The 17,380-nt window shown below is 43.3% G+C and overlaps 1 protein-coding gene across 1 annotated transcript; it reads right to left on the bottom strand.

Annotated features, from left to right (window-relative positions):
- Nucleotides 1-1,208: 1,208 nt before the first annotated feature.
- On the bottom strand, nucleotides 1,209-10,491 carry OGFRL1 (opioid growth factor receptor like 1). Its single transcript, XM_075707876.1, has 7 exons — nucleotides 10,228-10,491; nucleotides 8,205-8,291; nucleotides 7,548-7,629; nucleotides 4,230-4,308; nucleotides 4,071-4,137; nucleotides 3,783-3,928; nucleotides 1,209-2,237 (listed from the first exon to the last, which is right to left on the bottom strand). The coding sequence occupies exons 1-7, from the start codon at nucleotides 10,489-10,491 to the stop codon at nucleotides 1,478-1,480; spliced, it is 1,485 nt and encodes a 494-aa protein (XP_075563991.1). The 3' UTR covers nucleotides 1,209-1,477.
- Between the last annotated feature and the right edge of the window lie 6,889 nt (nucleotides 10,492-17,380).

Raw genomic sequence — 17,380 nt, 5'->3', positions numbered from 1 at the left:
AGTTACAAAAGTTGAATAAAGTCCTATAGCACTCTGACACTCAAACCGTAGTCAGCCACTTGCCTCATAACATTTCCTCAAAAATACACTAAAGGCAGTGGATAATATATACACTTTTAAATAGGAAATACATACAGAAGTTTTAGGCTATTTTAGGACTGTAGAAAGTGCGAGTTCTACCTGCATTATTTTTTAATTCATATTCTGCACAATTAACTTGTGGGGTACTATCTTGTTTGACTGAATGGCATGAAGTCAGAAGAGGCTACTTGGGGAAAACAGACAGTCCTTCAGTGAAGAAAGTTGGGGAAGATCTTAATTGGAAAATTCCTACCAGCTGGGCTCCAGCCAGGCCAGCAGACTGGCCTGCCTCAGGTTTCAGCTGATGATCAAAATAACATTAAACTGTGAAAGACCTCTATTAGAGAGCAAAGACAGGAAACAGACGGCTGGAAGGAAGCATCAGGACTGCCCTTCTCTCCCAGACCAGCAACAGGAGGTTCATCACTGTGCAGACCTTACCCAAAACCAGCCAAGGAACACCCAAGTTTAGGTAAGATCCAGCTGGACAAGCCTGGTGACATTTTCTCTGATGGCTTTGATGACTAAGCAGTGCTTTGTTGTGAAGACACTGCTTTTCAGCTGTCCAGAGGCCTTCCAGGTGCTGAACCCAGCTGGGGGGAGTTGTATTATTACAGCTGGTCAACAGAGTTTTCACACTGAGATCAAATCTGAGTGATCAAAGACATCCCTCCCCCAAAATCAGTAGTACTAACAAATGAGTCAAGAGAAGAGAGAACTTAACAGGGACTAAAAGAAGTCTAAAGTGCAACTTCCCTTGCACCCAAAAGCTGTGGATACAGTTTCATTGTAAGTTAAAACTTTTATTCAGTGTACAACAATACCCAGCTGCATAGGACATTTTGATATCTGTTACTAAGTGTCTCTGATGAGGATGCTAATCTAACATAAAAGATGCTGTGCAAATACTGCTGTTAAACATGAACATAGTTACTAAAAAAATATCCACTAGGGAAAAAACTGTGCTCTTGAAATAATTTCTAGTCATTTCATAAAAGGAAAGCAACACTTAAAGCATAGTAAAAGAAACTTAAAAATTCTGATGTTCCAAGGCTTTCCAGTAAGTTACACTCTTTTTTTTTTAAATACTGGATTAATTTAATGGCAAAAAAATAGATAAGCTTTTCTATGCAATCTGTCTGGAAAAGATAATGAATTTCTTAGCTTTGAATATACACAATTGTTTTAAAGAGCCACACCTGGTTGACTGCTGATAAACCAAGATTGAAAAAAAATAAAATTCATTAACTTAACAGAAGCCTAATCTGATGCATTTGCAACAAGCATAGCCTCATGAACATTTTATACTACACTAGATGGAAATTTCACCCAAAATGAAGGAGGAATGAATAATTTGCTTCACTCAATATGAAACAATGATTTTTTAACCTCAGACTCATGATTTGAGATCATCCTTATTTTTTGTGGTGGTCCCCCCTGAAAGCATATCCTTATCAAGGTTATCTTGTAGGTCTGCTGACATGTTGTTTGAAGAATTCTCAGTGTCACATAAATCTTTCTCTATAGTGCCAGGGTGATTTCCACAGTCATTGTTCAGATCTTCATTATCTTTTTTGGAATGAGAACTGTCTTCCTTTCTGTCTGAAGTATCATTAATTTCTTCTGATTTTGAAAGCTGACTGGTATCAGTATCACTGTTCTTTTCACTGTTGTTCTGCCTAACAGCATCACAATTAATTTCTTGTTCATCCTGGTCATTTTCTTCCCCGTTTTTTGTGAGTTCTACCTTTCTTTCTTCAGTTGTTTTACTAGATGAGCTTCCACTTGCCAATGTATTCTTAGGCTCTTTTGGTTTCTTATGCTTAGAAATATAACTATTGTGAATAGAAATTGGAGATGCTGGCTTTTTATTTGTTTTGCTTCCCTCCGACTTCTGTTTTCTTGGGGGTCCCCAGATAAAATGCTCTGAGGGCGTATAATGTTGCTGGGCAAATCTCAGGAGTTTCCTCCTTTCTCTTCGGTCTCTAATAGTATACACAAAATATTCTAGAGCACTTTGCTTAATGTTGGGAATGGTATCTTCCACAAGAGCTTCATGGAGAATAAATTTTACCAGGGGAGATTTGAAACTCTCATATCCAAGCTCGCCCAGACTTTTCAGAATTCGAGTGATTCTCAAGTAGTTGTGTTGAGACCTTTGGAAGAAAAGGGTGAAAAAATTCCATTGAATCAGAAAAAAAACCCACCTTACAGATACAGAACTGGAACTGCACTTCCTCACTCCTTTTTATCACTCCAGGTATGTACTTCAGGCTTCCTGTACTTTAATTTCTCACAGCTGCTGAAGCTTGCTAGCACCTCCTTTGCTAGGATGTTGTGAGTGAAAATTAGTGTCTGTAAAATGCACTGAGGCAACAGGCTGAAAAAAAAATAAAATCAAAGTGTGTACTGATTTTGATTCCTTGTGCTGTACGTATTCTTTCTGAGGAGAAAACCCAGTCACTTCATAAAATGTGGGTTTTGTAGTGTATTGCAGTAATACAGCTACAGAACAGGACTCATTGCACTTAAGATATTTAAAAGCTGGGTCTCCAGTCCAGACTAGCTACCTGCACTTCTGATACAGTCAGTGCTGGGAGAAAACCAGGCACCTCTGGAGAGCAAGTCCCACTGTCATAAGAAGTGTCTAAGAGAAATGGAATGAACTATCTTCTAGAAGTGCTTGTGAAGAGCTCTTTCTCTCCTAAAGTACACCTAACTAAGCAGTAAAACTTAAATGCCTAAATTTTAGATGGATAGAATTAGGTAAAAAGAGTGCCAGTTCCTGACTTAAAACTGTGTAGCTACTCACTGGTGAGAATATAGGAGTTACAGTGTAAAAATGCGCAATGAGTAACATTTGGGATTCCTGAAGCCCTATTTTGTCTGTGGCCTGAGTCTGAGCCCACACCCATACTGGCTCATATAGTATTTAAGTAAAATTAATAACAAATTATTCCCATTATTCACCCAAAATTATCCATCAGCAATTCTACCTACAAACTTTCATTTGGATGGGAGAACAAAACACTGCAAGAAAACAGTCTTCAGCTCCCAGGTCAGGGGTATTAGGAAAGTGATCTCAAGGTTTGAAAAGACATTTTGATGCAATTAATCCACATGAGACAAAATTCAGTGCAAACTTATGCTCCACACAATGCTGATGAAAAGCAACAGATGAAAGTTGGGCTAAAGTTTGACTTAATGCACGTCTAAACCTCTACAGTTAAGCACTGCAATTAAAAATTATGAAATACATAATATTTCATGTTTTGAGGAGGGACGGAAATCTTGCTATTTAGCTTCCACACAGGTGTGGAGAATTTGATTTTTCTCAAAAAGAAATGTGAATACAAAGATGAGCCACTCAGTTCTTTCCAGCTGAGAAGCAGCTCTTTGGGGTCAGGTGAAAATGTGTTCAGTAGCATGACAAACAAATTAATTTGGAACTGTGATCTTCTTCAGCACCATCTGAAGTTGTATTTTCAGGGAATTCAATGATGTCAGTTAGACTGGTAATGGCTGAGAAGCACAATCAAAAAAAGGCAAGGAGGAGCGTACACATACAGACACAAACCAGGCATTGACTATTTCTTTTTCCTGGCAATCTTTGGAAAATATATCTTCCCTTTCTCCAGAAAACAAAAGGCTAAAGAGATTCTGTAGCAATTCTAGAGAATGGAGTGCATGTCATTACTTACTCATTCAAATGCTGAAATCTTTCTTGCCAGTTAGCAGCTCGTGCTACGTTTCCAGTTTTATCAATTAGTTTTATTCCAAAAAACTCCAACATCATTTTGTAAGCCAAAAGGAATCTTCTAATTGCTTCTTTTGTTTTCTTGAATTCCTAATAAACAAAGAATACGTCCAAAATTCTAAGTGGCACTAAAGCAAGTACTTCTGCATTGTATAAAACAACTCTACATAACAAAAAGCAGTTATGTATCAAAATTAATGTGATGGTTCGTACTGAGCTCAATTTGTACTACCTCAATTTCATATGTAGTTAATTCTTTAGCACAGAAGTTCAGACCTTGCTCCCTCAGTGGGAAAAGCCTGTTAAAAGAAAAAGCATATTATGGCTCATAGTATATGAACACTTAATCAAATTAATGCTTTGAAACAGAAATAGGTAGTAAGTGACCAACCACTGTATGTAAGTGTGGTTATGTTCCAGTTTTTCATAGTCTCCCTTCCATTTATTTAGGACTTCTTCAATATAAACCCCTGTATAAAAATAATTTGAAAACTGTTAGGTAGCCATCAAAAACACCATTCAGCTACACAAAGTACATGCATGTTCACATAATGACAGAATACATTATTGATGTATTACACATACATTAATGATAGAATACTTTATTTCTCTTACTATGTGAAATAAGGTCTACTACAGCCACAAATAAACTCATTTTAATTTAAAATTAATTTAGTTACTAAAACTTAATTAAAAATAAGAGATTTGTCAAATTTCAATACAACCAACCCAATTGACTTAGTGAGTTACTAACCAGCAGAGGGTATGTGACAATAACGCCCGTAAAATATACTTCCCCAAAAGTTCTCACGTCCTAGATCCGTTTATCACACTGACTGGTAATTAACAAACCACTTACATAAAATATTGCATCATGAATCACCTGTCATTGCTTTAACATGACAAAACTCTTCATATCTCTCTCTCTCATCTTAGTAGAAAAAAGCCTCAACTCTTTAAGAAATCTGCCATTCCAGGAATCTCTCCAGTTGCAAATAGGGCTACGATTGGGAAATCTTTCTCAATTAGCTGCAGCCAAGAGTCTTGCTGCCATTGCTATGAGTTTGTCTTTGGGTTCTCAGGTCATGCGCAACAAATGAGAATTTCAGCTTTTAGTGGTCATGCTCAACAAATGAGAATTTCAGCTTTTAGTGGTCTCAAAACAGTTGTGGAGTTCAGTCAGTTCCTCTTGGAAAGACACAGTGGTAGAAAAAGGGGACAAGGTACATGTAAAAGGAAATTAATCATTCTTCGCACTGAGACTGTGATCATGAAATTCAGTCATGGGCCAGGGCACTTTTCCAGGCACTGCACAAAACACAAAGTACATAAAAATATGTTCCTTGTTCCAGAACCTGTACAGTCTCTTTCCATGAATGAACACTCAGTGCTAGCTTGTTTCTACTCTGAAACCAACAACAGTTTTACCACTGCCATGTGGCCTCTCCCAAAGTCAAATAGCATAGGAGTGGCCTAAAAAGCCCAAAGCCCCACATAGATAGTCTATTATACATTTGAGATGTCTCTCTCCCCCACCCAGCAAAAATTTCCACTTGGGTCTCAATGACAAAGGAGAGCTCACTCAGTACTTTTCTTCAAGAAGTGGAGAAAGCAGCCAGCCAAAGGGGCTGCTAAGAACCCAGGGTTTCCAGTGCAGGCAAGGCTGGAAAAGGACCTTGCAAAGAGGACCTCTCACCATCACTGCACTGTATCCAACCTACATTTCAAAGTATTGGAAAACTTGCTGCTCAGTTCCAGGGCAGAGAGACACACAGGCCAGCTCCAAGTCAGAACCCCAAGCTAAATCTGTAGGTCACAGAATTAAACTTCAGATCTAGTACTGTATTAGAAATGTCTTCTTTTAATAGCATTCCGCAGTAGTTCAGTCCCTAACATGGTAGCTTAGACCCCCTCTGAACACTCTCACAGATCCACAGACTTAAGTCAAGGTGGTGGCTACTCTTTTCCACCCTCAGTAAAAACTTCTACGTAACCAGAGCTCCCAGCCATCAACGCTTCAGCCTCCATGGCCTATCAGCTACCTCTGACACTACCAACTGTGGTTTTCTCCTAAAACATTAAGACAAATTTTATTCTTTACAAATTTTAGGAGGGAACTCCTCCTCTAGCTTTCATGACTATCTCTTCTGTGGCTAATCCTCTTGAACTGCTCCTTCATTTTGCACTTTAAGTGACCCCCCTCCCTGCCCCCTCAACCTTTTCTGGCTTTCAGTTTCAGGTTCACGTGGTCCTCAGGTTCACATGGACCTCAGTGCCCTTCTCCTTCTTTCTGCATCTGTTCTCTGTGTAATGTCTCCTGAATTTGCTACCTCTGTACTGGTAATTCACAGATCTAACTCTTCTTCCAGTAAAGCTAAAAACACAGTCTTCAGCATCTGCCTGTGGGTATCAAGATAAAGCTCAAGATGATTAAAACAAAGGTCTTATCTTTCACATAACCTGACTTGTTTTCTCACTTGCTGAGGATATTATCACTATCTTGCCTATAAACAGCTCTCATCTTCAACCTTCCTATACGTACATCTTTACATCCTTCTATGTAACATTCCTTCCCATCCAGCTTCCTATGGGTACTTTGAAGTTTTGCATCTCAACATCCTCTTTCCTGACCTTGAGAAGTGTCCTCTTGTCACGCTTATATCTACCCTGAATGCTGCTGGTAAGATCATGTTTCTAGACCGTGGCTTTTTTATATTGCCTCTTTTATCTGCTTTGCATTCTTCCATTGTGAAGCCCTTTTCTGTAACATCAGACAAAAACTTCCAAAACTTCAGCTTTCACTTCCAAAGTCTTTTGTGACCTGTCCCTTCCTATCTTATTATGACCCATTTGAGACTGATCCTGCCTCCGACTGGATCCTGCCTCAATGGCAGCCTCCATGTCTCACTTCTTCTGTACTACAATGTGCACTTCGGTATTGCCTCCCAAGCCGCTCTCATGCTGAGAGGATCTTTCTGTGAACACCTTCAAAGTAACCTCCTCCTCATTCTTTTGAAACTCTCAAAAGCTTATTTTTGGTCTGCAAAGTTTTTTTTGCCAATGGCTAAGCTCTCATGCACGGAGACTCCTGTCTACCATTCCAGCCAAGACTGTTTTGTTGCCTCCTGTCTGCTACCCTCTTGTCTCTCATACTTTGCTTGCAAACTCTCTAGAGCAGGGTTTGTTGTCTTTCAGCTCATCCTGCATTTGTGCAGAACCTTGCATATGAGGTTCCTGCTCCACTACTAGAACCACTAGGGACTTTGAGAAATGATTTTATTATTGTTACTATAATAATCACACATGAGGTAGTTACACCACCTTCTTTTTCCCTTACACGGTGCTAGGGATAACACCCATATCCCTGCCACTCCTATTCAAGCGGCAAGAGTTTGTGCGGCCTAGTGGAGCAACTTTATCTTTGTTTAATAAAAGATAGTGCCACTACTGTAAAGTAGTGGTACCAACAACACCCTGTACTACACCATGCTGAAAATGCATGAGAAAAGCACCACCTCCCTAACTCTGGTTTAACCATAACCTGCTCCCATGTTATCAACATATTACTCCAACATGGGAGGTTCAAGTGGTACAGTATATAACTATACACTTTCAACTTGTCAGCACCGCAATTATCACTAGTTTCACTTTGTTACTATTATTAGCGAGCATTCTTTTGTTATCACTATTATTGCCACAGATTACTCACCATCAGGCTTAAAAGGGATTTTATTTTTGTAAAAGCGGAGATTGCACAAGTCATTTTGATACCGAAGATCTTTAAAGTTCTGCTGAAAGAAAGGAAATAAAACATTATCAGCCTACAAAAACCTATCAAGAGTATCCAGAAAGTGATACTGTGCTCTCTGAGTAATTTGAGGATGAAAAAATTTCATAGTTATGTGAAAACTGGAAATCACTTAGAATTACTCATGCACTTAAAGATTCAGTCTAAGGATCTGCAAGTTCCTTCTGGTTGGTGGTACCTTCTCCTACTGAGGCAGAGGTTAGAGCAGCAAGCATAGCAGCACCTTGACTTCGGTCTCAAGGAACTTCCAAGATGCAAATATTAGTAAAGTCCAAACTCTACCATCTACCCTCTTTGACGTTCGAGGCACAAGCCTTTTTCTGGGCTCCTACCGCTGTTCCCAGGCTTACTCATCTCATGTGTTTGCATGTACACCTGGGATGAAAAGACGTCACACTAGTTGCACTCCTCTCCCATTGGCATATGTTGGGCCTCTGCATCAGCTTTTTGAGTCTTCTAATTTCTCATATTTACTAGGCACCACAAATGTTTAGGAATGTTTGGGCTGTGTGCTGTCTTCCACTGAAAAGGCAATTTTAAACCAAAAAATATTCTTACTGGATACTGGTGTCGATACTTGTATAAATCTCTTGCTGCGTAGAAGCTTCTCTTTGGCTTGGCTGTCAGCTCAGTTCCATCACCACTCTGAAACAGTTAGAAAGTAGATAATAACCATACACCAACACACTAAATAGCATATTTGTGTAATATTAAAATAATTATTTTTCATGATGGATTTCAGCAATGTAAACATACAGAAGTGCATGGATTTGCCTACTGTTTGGTCAAACACTGAAAATCTCCCCGCTGAATACTTAACACCACACACTCTAAACCTAAATTAAAAAATAAAATGAAATACAAAAGCAAGACCACGAAATGTCCTTCCAATGAGATTGAATTTGATTTAAATCAACAGGTTGATTGCCATTTCCAAATGCAAGACTTCAAAGTAACCTAGCAAGTGCTAGCACAAAATGAAATAAGTAACTGAACATGAAAATGCAGAGACACTACTCATTTTGAACAGGAAATCATACTATTTGCAAAGACTATTTGTTATGTGTACATTGACTTAATTGCTATCATTGCATCCTGTGGAAGAAAATGAATAGTCACGGACAAGCCAAATTGCAGTTCTAACACCTTCTTGAACCATTTTCTATTATTTGTTTCTCAGAACTTAAATTTAAAGCCTAGTAAGAAGAACCACTAAACCCCAAAATGAAAACCTGCTCAGAGAAAATACACATGTATGAGAACTTGTACTGGCCCCCAGCTGTTCGGAAGCTGCGACCTGAAACAGCCAGAGCCCTTCAAGGTCAATGGAAATAACCCCACTGACTTCAGAGAACACTTGAAAAAGCTGCACGCATTGAAGAAAAACAGAAAATGAAGCATTAGTGCACAGAGACTTCAACTTGCTACCAACAACTTTATTTTCTTCGTAATTTCTTTATAACCGTACTGCAGCAGAGTGTTGTATTCTTCAATCTCGTAAAATAAGTCTCTACACTAAAACCAAAGGCCAAATGAGAAAAAAGAAAATTTCACTCCGCTCCTTGCAATACACATGTAATAGGTTAAAGTCAAGCCTAAAAAGGGAAGTTCCCTGTGACTGCACTGGACATTTGCTTTTATTATTGCCCATCCCATTGCTTATTAATTGCACGTTAATGACAAACAAGTATCTGTTTCATTCCTTTTGCAAGAGGAGCTTTGACCATACCTAAAGGCAAAACACGCTTACTTGAACAAGCAACACCCCTTGACACTCAGGCATCAGTATCCCCATGTATCAAGCAGAGAAGGGAAAAACGCTTCTGCTTATTTAGTTTTTGCGCAGCTTCTGAATCAAATATAAACTTAATACATCTAAAAGGGTAAAAAAAGACCCAGCTGGTCCACCCTGCATTCAGTTCCAACTCCAGTAAAATTATTGGCAAAGCAACCCTTTATTTCTTTGGGGGGGGGGGGGGGGGCATTTTTAAAGGTTCCTAAGAGACAGAAACTTGCTCTGAAAATCCCTCACCTCGGACCCACAAATCCGTTGCCACGTATGATCCAATACGCAGATTTTTAACCCATTTAATTAAGAGGCCCAGTGAAAGACTGCATTTCACTTAAAGCAGAGCCTTCTCTAGACACGGCAGCAGCGGGGCTGACAAGGGCTTCAAGGCCTCAATCTTCTCCCAAGAGTAGGTCACCAGAATTGGGGGGGGGACACACACGGACACCGGCTCGTTCCTCCTTGCGCAGGAGCGCCAGCCTGCCCAAGCACCGCCGCCCCCCGGGCCCTGCCGCGGTCCCCGCGCCGCGCTGCCTGCGCTGCCTCCGCCGCCCGGGCCGCGCCGGGCCCCTGCTCCGGCCCGGGAGCGCCGCAGAGCGGGGAGGGCGGGAGGCAGCGGGGCTGCCCCGGCACGGCCCGGGGGCTCGGCTCGGCTCCGCCCGCTCCCCGGCGCCGGGCAGCGCAGCGGGGCGCGGCAGGAGCGCCCGGCCCGGCGCCGAGTGCCTCCCCCGCCCCGCAGCCGCCGCTCCCCCCGGCAGGGCGAGGCGGGGGCCCGGCCGGCGCTGGCCGTACCTGCTCGGGGCTGCTGGCGTCCGCCTCTGCCCGCTCCCCTTCCTCCGGCGGCGGCGGCGGCGGGGGCTCCTGGGGCCGGCAGTCTGCGACGGGCGGCTCGGCCGGCTCTTCCCCGCCTCCCGCGGCGGTGCACACCCCCTCCTGCCGCCGCGGCTCCCCGCCGGGATCCGCCGCCTCGGGCTCCGAGTCGGTCTCCCAGGTGGAGTCGCAGTCCTCCACCGTGGTGGGCTCCTTGAAGCTGACCCCGCTCAGCAGGCTGCCCATCGGGCAGGGCAGGGCAGGGCCGGGCCGGGCCCGCCGCCGCCGCGCCGCCCGGAGGCCGCGGAGGCCGAGGGCTGGGAGCGGCCGCGGGCTGCCTACGGCTGCGGCATGGCGGGGCGGGGCGGCGGCGGCCGGGGCTGCTCCCCCGCCCGGCCCCAGCCCACGGACCGGCGCAGGGCGGAGCTGGAGGCGCCGGGATTTCCACAGGAGACACGCCCGCCCCACGCCGCCCGGTGCGCCTAGCCCCGGCAGCGGGGCCCTCGGCACCGCCGGGAGGAGCGGCTGTCCCAGCGCCGCCGCCCCGGGCACCGCTCCCCCGGTCCCGCCGGGGCGGCCCTGGGGAAACCCGCGCTCCGCAGGGAGGCAGCGGCGGCGGAAGCCTCCCCCCCCCCCCGCCGCCCCGAGGGGATTGCTCCTCTGGGAGGAGCGCTCGGTGTCCCCTAAAGGGTTACGAGAACAGCAGGTGGGTGCGGATGTTTATCGAGAAGAGCGGGGACGGCAGCTGCCCCAGAGCAGCGGTCTGTGAAGGAAATGGTTGCTTGGCGAGGGCAGCAGCCGTGCTGCCAGCAGCGTGCGAGCACGGGGTGCCCACCAGACAGGGGAAGGCTTGGGGTGAGGTGGACCTCATGGAATATGCAGGTGCCAGGGGAGACGGCAAAGGAGGGGCAATAGCGTGGTAACCAGCCAGTTTCGGCTGCACCTCAAACCCCTGAGAGTTTGGGGATCAAACTGACAGGACATTCAAGGACGGATTTGGCAGAGGCAGCGGCAGTGTATTTTGTATTTGGCTAGAGCATGCCTTTTAGACAGAAACACTGCCTGAAGGCCCTGATGAGCTGAAGGCTTAGCACGTGTTTCAGTGGCTGCTCTCATCCTCATGATTAAAAAACATGTTCTTCGTTTCAAACCAGAATTGTCAGGCTTCAGTTCACACTCACAGATGTCTGCCTTTCCCTTAAAGACAGTTCTTTTCTTTGGTGCCCCATATATTGGCTGCTCCTAAAGATGCGTGCTCATCAAATCATCTCAGTCCTCTTCTTGGTAAACCAAACGGGTCAAGCTTCTTTCAGCGTCTTGCCATAAATTACCTTCCCCATTCCCTCACACATTTTTTTGCCTTTTTCTCTGCTGCTGCTTCAATGTTTTAGCATCCTCTTCAAGCGCAGGTACCACCATTTTAACTGGATGTCAGGATCATCAGTGTAGAGATGCTATCATCTATAGATTCTTCTTTCCCAGTCCACTCTCTACAAACTGAAAGATCATTTTAACTCATGGCCACAGCATCATGTTTAGATGCATTCATATCACTCTTGCACACACATAGCCCTCCATCACCTGATGATGTGTATGAGCTGTACACGCTGACACCAAAGACAGGAAATTCCTGGGAATACCCTGGTTGTCAGGCCTTGTTTCAGGCAAGCTTGTTTGCAGTTGCAGCTCACCTAGATGCAGCCGCAGCTGCATGGCTGGGCTACGAGCCTGCGCTACGGCTCAGTCTGCCCCAGGCGCCCATGCCTCAGCCTCCCGCTACCGTCACCTGCCTTGGCCAAGGCAGTCCTCCTCTGCTCTTCATGGAGATTAATGAAGCCCGTTCAGCCTTTGAACACCCCTTAGTCACCACCGTGCCAGCTGCTGCCCTCCTCAGGACCCAGCTGCTCCTACTCGGTGCAAGACCAAACCTGGTGGTCCCAGCCAAGGCCCCCACCCCAACATTCAGCCCAACTCCCCTGCCTCTATTTAGCCTCAGTCCTGGAGGTGATCCCTGTTCCACAATAATGGGACAGCAGGATGATCTTACACAAATTGGTCAATCTTGCCCACTCTTCTAGTGTTGGAAATGGTCGTTTAGGGATACTTACTGAAGGATTTAAGAAACAGGACAGGTACTTAATAGTCTTTACTCTGACATATCTTCCCAGCTTATGAAAAATCAAAGCTTTAAAAACCTCCAGAGCAAAAGGTTGTGTCTGAGTCTTCATTTTAATAGCCACCAATGGACCTGTTTCTGTAAGTTTCCATATACTTTTGACCTCCGTTACATAGTGAGACAATGTTATACAGTTTAAATACATGTTATCTAGGATATATGGTACAATATAAAATATTACAATTTCACATGATACTGATTAGTTCTTTTCTATGCGAAATAGAGTATGATTGCTCCCTATTTGCCTCCATGCTATTCACAATTTTATAGACCTCTGTCAGTTCAATACCTATTGTTTTTCTTCCAAGATGCAAGGCCCCACCCTGTTCAGTCTTCCCTAGCATGAAAGCCATTGCATTCCTCCCGTCATCCTTGAGACCCTTTCCTGTAGGTTTTCAAGCTCTGCTGGAGCTTTTTTGAAATGTGATATCCAGGAATGCGTGTAGCATACAGGAAGGTTCAGTGTCATTCTTGCCAGTGGACAGTGTTTTAATATGGAATAAAAAATCCCCATCGAGAGTAAGGCTGGATGCTAGGGCTGCAGCTGGGGGAACAGTCTTTTACAAAACTCATGTCTCATATTTTTTGGAGAGTTCCCTCTTCTTTGGCCTTATTTGGAAGAAAGGCAGATTCGTTTCCTGCTTCCACTATATCTCCTCCCACACTGTTGGCATAGTTTGAAGGAACTGACTTAAGAAATTCAGATGTCTGGAACCCATTTGTCTTGACTACCTGCTGACCAGCTACTTCCATTGACCAACATCAACTGGTCCCAGTATAGACCAGCTCTGCTTCCCCTCCTCTGCTACAGCTTTTGTCAGTGCTCCCTCACATTGACTGTGTTTATACTAGGGGCAGCGGAGCCTCAAAAGCATGCCTTCTGCATGCATCAAAAATCAGGTGAAAATTTTGATGATATTTAGTTTGCATGACAAGTAATCCCACAAAGTAAAGATCTTCCTGCAAGAAAGCTCCGTCTCTTGTGCAAATAACTGCACCTTATTATAGAAAGCTCAGTTCTACCTGAAGAACAAAGCTATCAGCCAAATCTCATCACAGAGCTTTAGGAGGATTTGTAAAGAATCTGGGTCTCAGACCACTGATAAGAACTGGGAGTCAAATTAATTGACTTGGTATTGCTATGGGAAGCCAGTGCCAAAAGCAGTGCTTTGACTTACAGTAGTCCATGCTGCTGAGGTGATGTGATGGAGTTTCCTGAAGTACTGGAATGTATTTTTGGAGTTTCTTGAGTGCCGATAACTAGGTATACCATATTACTTGCAATCTACACAAGAAGTGACAGAAATGAGGCTGGCTGAAGCCTAATCAAGTGGTGGTGGATTGCCAGGGTGGTACAGGTTTTCCTAGCCAACCAGAAGTGTTGAAAGGTGTTATTCACTGCTATAAAGGAGCTTATTATCAGCAGGTGGGCTAGAAGAACTCTCCAATTAGAAACTGAATTGACCAATTGTTGGTATGGCACTTTAAAAAAAGGCAATGACACCAACGATGCAAGCCTTCAAAACGTTTCGAATACCCATCCAAATAATTTCAGTTTTAGCTGGACTCAGCCCTCATGCAATTGCTTTTCAACCATTAGCTTATTATCGGACAGTGGCTAGTTTCTAAGTTAGTTTGCTCAGGAAAGGAAAATTGAACAGCTCTTATGTGGATCGACATCCAGCAAGAATCGCTAGTTCGATAGCAATGGGGCATCCAGTTTGTGCCTACTGAGACCTGGCTGCACTGTTGCGCAGCTGAATGAGGAACAAAGGCTTCCTTCCGTGAAAGAGTCATCTGCTATTTTTATCATGTTGCTTGTGACCATCTCTCAGCTGCCCAGAAGGACACAGGTTTGACTATTTGAGATAAGAATACTCTAAGCTTTGGTTGTCATGGGGCAGATCTGCACTTTGCCAGGTGTGTTTATTTTTTCCATGAGCACTGTCTTCTTTCACAGTTGCAGCTTATTGCTGGTTCTGGTTGTGAACTGGAGGCTGTCAGGATTCATGAGGAGGCTCTAGCACCTTACACAGCTTCTTAGAGTGGTATTTGAAAGCTTGAACAGATCCCCACAAGACATATCTTAATTAAAAAATTAAATAACTAATTTCAGTTATCTCACAGTCATAATTGGTAGTCATTTTTGAGAAGGTGGTGAATTTTTGGCACTTCAGTTCACCAAACTATTCCAGTACAATAGAAGATGAGTAAGTGCTAAAGCCAGGAGGACCTGTTTTGATCAAATAGTCTGACTTCCGCATAACACAGGCCAGAGAAGTTCTTATCCTACCCATTTCTGAAGAATGATAGAAGACCTAAGGAAATGCAGACCACTATCACATCAAATACTGACTTTCATAAAGCTGATGAAAAAACCTAAGCATTTGACTTCTGGTTATACACTTTTATATACATTTTAAACAGCACAGATTAGTGAAAAAAATTTTTTTTTCTTTCATGAGGACATGGTTTTATAAGGACTTCAAAAATGGATGCCACATCACTTTCTGGAAGCTAATGCTGCATGTATATCAGTGTGATAACTGTAAAATTTTATTAAAAATTAAATATGAGGTAATTGTAATACTTCATCATTAACTTGGAAGGATTTTTTGAATAGGATACCAGAGGTCAATTAACAACTGTGGAGAGTCTTACCAACATAATATTAAGGTGATATAAAGCTGGGAGAGGTTATGCATCCTTAGAGGATATGAATAGACTACAAAACCACTTCAATAAATGGCAGAAGAGGTCAAAATAAATAATGTTGGTAAAATGAAATTTAGTCCAGATAATGTAAAATGATCCATATTGGATACTTAAACATACAAAGGTAGATTTTAGAAATGCAGAAAGGCAGCAATGCAACAGAAATATCTGGGAGTTACAGTATTATTAACATACATTTGTACAAGGGTCTGAATATATCTGGACGCCAACATGTATTTGAGCAAGTGTACAAAGCCAGACAGGTATGACAATGGTTTATATGTAATAGCTGTAGCTGACTAGTATTTTAATGGGGTTTGCTACCTTGTTGGCTTGTTTTTTAAAGGAACTTGGCATTCTCAATGAATATCTGGCTATGGTGAATTTTAATTCTTGTCTTTAGTTCAGTAATGCCCCAGATTGCTAAATGCAGAGCTTGATGTAGTATCTATAGAAGGTGAATCTAACTTATAAAGATCTCCATAATTTTCCTCTAGTGAATGACATTGGAAATGATTAACTAACTGGAAACTCAGAAGTCAGGTTGTATATTTGCATAGATTTGTTTCTATTGAAATCTGAAATTAATTTGCAGAGAAGAAAAGGCTTCACATAGATCATGCTAGACATTACAGATCAGTGTATTAAGCTCACTAGGGCCAGTGGAAATTCTTCCCTTTTTTGCTGGATTATGATTACAACCCTGAAGACCTTAACTAAAGCCCTGTTTTTTGGAGTGTCTCATACTAGCGCTCTGTAAAAGGTCACAGCCAACATAAGCCCAGAACAAATTAATAAAAGAGTGTATTACCTTAAGATGGTCTATCTAGGTGGTCAGAGAAGTAGTCTCAGCCCAGTCCTTAAGCCTCTAAGATTCTGCTCAGTTTCTTCCCAGACTGGCCTTTCAAACACAGCCCAGTTTCTTGAGAGGAAATTAATCTATTTGTGGGATGCAGCATGGTCTAAATGAGCTGCTGTGCAGCAACCCCTGATTTATAGATAGGGTCCTACATCACCCTTGTGATGAACTGAAACCAGCTGCCTGGGTAAGCATGCTCAGCTGTCCTGCAGTGGGGCTTGACTATGGTGCATCAGCAGGTCAGCTGCCTGACACCACTGATAAGAAATTACATTTATTTGCTAGAAATTCACACAGGGTTAGGTGATGCCATTAAGTTCTGCTGAAGGACTCCTGGACTGCACCAGGTGAGCTAGTAATTTTGGCAGTGGAACCGAGAAGGAAATTCTTCTCCCTGAAAGACAAACCGAGAATATCATTCAGAAGCCCAAATGTAGGCATCCAAGTGGCCTTGGAGATCCCTTAGTGTATCCATCTTCTGCTGCAGAAGGGCACTGGTGCTCCATAGGCTCAGTAGGTCCTGCGGTGTAGCTGCCAGCCCCATGCAGATGTCTTGGCTACTCTAGGGCATCTCAAAGGGAATGATACACCTACTAGGTGTATGCTTATCACACATAGGCTTAGGCCAACTATGCCTATATGTGACTGGTTGGTTGACTGAATCACTTTGAAAGCTGCATGGACTATATTGACCAGACCTCCATTTATCTAATGGATGCTTACACCCCTAGTTAGCTTGTAAGCATACAGCTATGTGTAAACAACTAAATTTAGGTGTTTTATTACAAACTCGATCCTGCCCCTAATCTCTCTGAGCATCCATATTTCTGTCGGGAAGGTGTACTACAGACTGTCTTTGCAATCGGACATGTAAATGGACATTTCTGATCTGACAGCACACAGTGTCTGCTGTCTTGAACTTCCAGAATTCCTAAAGCAGGCACTTTCTACCTGCACCAGATGTAGGACCTGAGTTATCAGTGTTCTCAGAGTAGGCCCAAACCCCCCAAGACCGTGTGATTGCCTTCTCTGGGACATTAACCAGAGACAGAGACTGACATCATTCTTGAGCATCCTTCTGAGCAGGCTTCTCATTTGGGGAATTTATATGCCCTGAGGCATCTAATGTAGATGCCTAGGCCTGAGCTAATCACACAGCACTCCTTGTGTGGTCAGTGGAGAAAAACAGGCACCTCCAGAGGATGATCCATATCATCCTAAGACAGGCATTTTAAATATGTAGGCTAAATCACTAGTGAGTTGTTTGTATCTACTGATTATAAAGGAACCCAAGGTCTAGCCAAACTCAAGTTTAGACATCAGACTTTCAAATTGCAAAAATTACATGGCATGACCCAGTCCCACACTCTTAAGGTCTTCTGAAG

This window comes from Pelecanus crispus, chromosome 3 (assembly GCF_030463565.1).
Source record: "Pelecanus crispus isolate bPelCri1 chromosome 3, bPelCri1.pri, whole genome shotgun sequence".
Classification (NCBI taxonomy): domain Eukaryota; kingdom Metazoa; phylum Chordata; class Aves; order Pelecaniformes; family Pelecanidae; genus Pelecanus; species Pelecanus crispus.
This window is presented reverse-complemented; position numbering and strand designations above follow the sequence as displayed.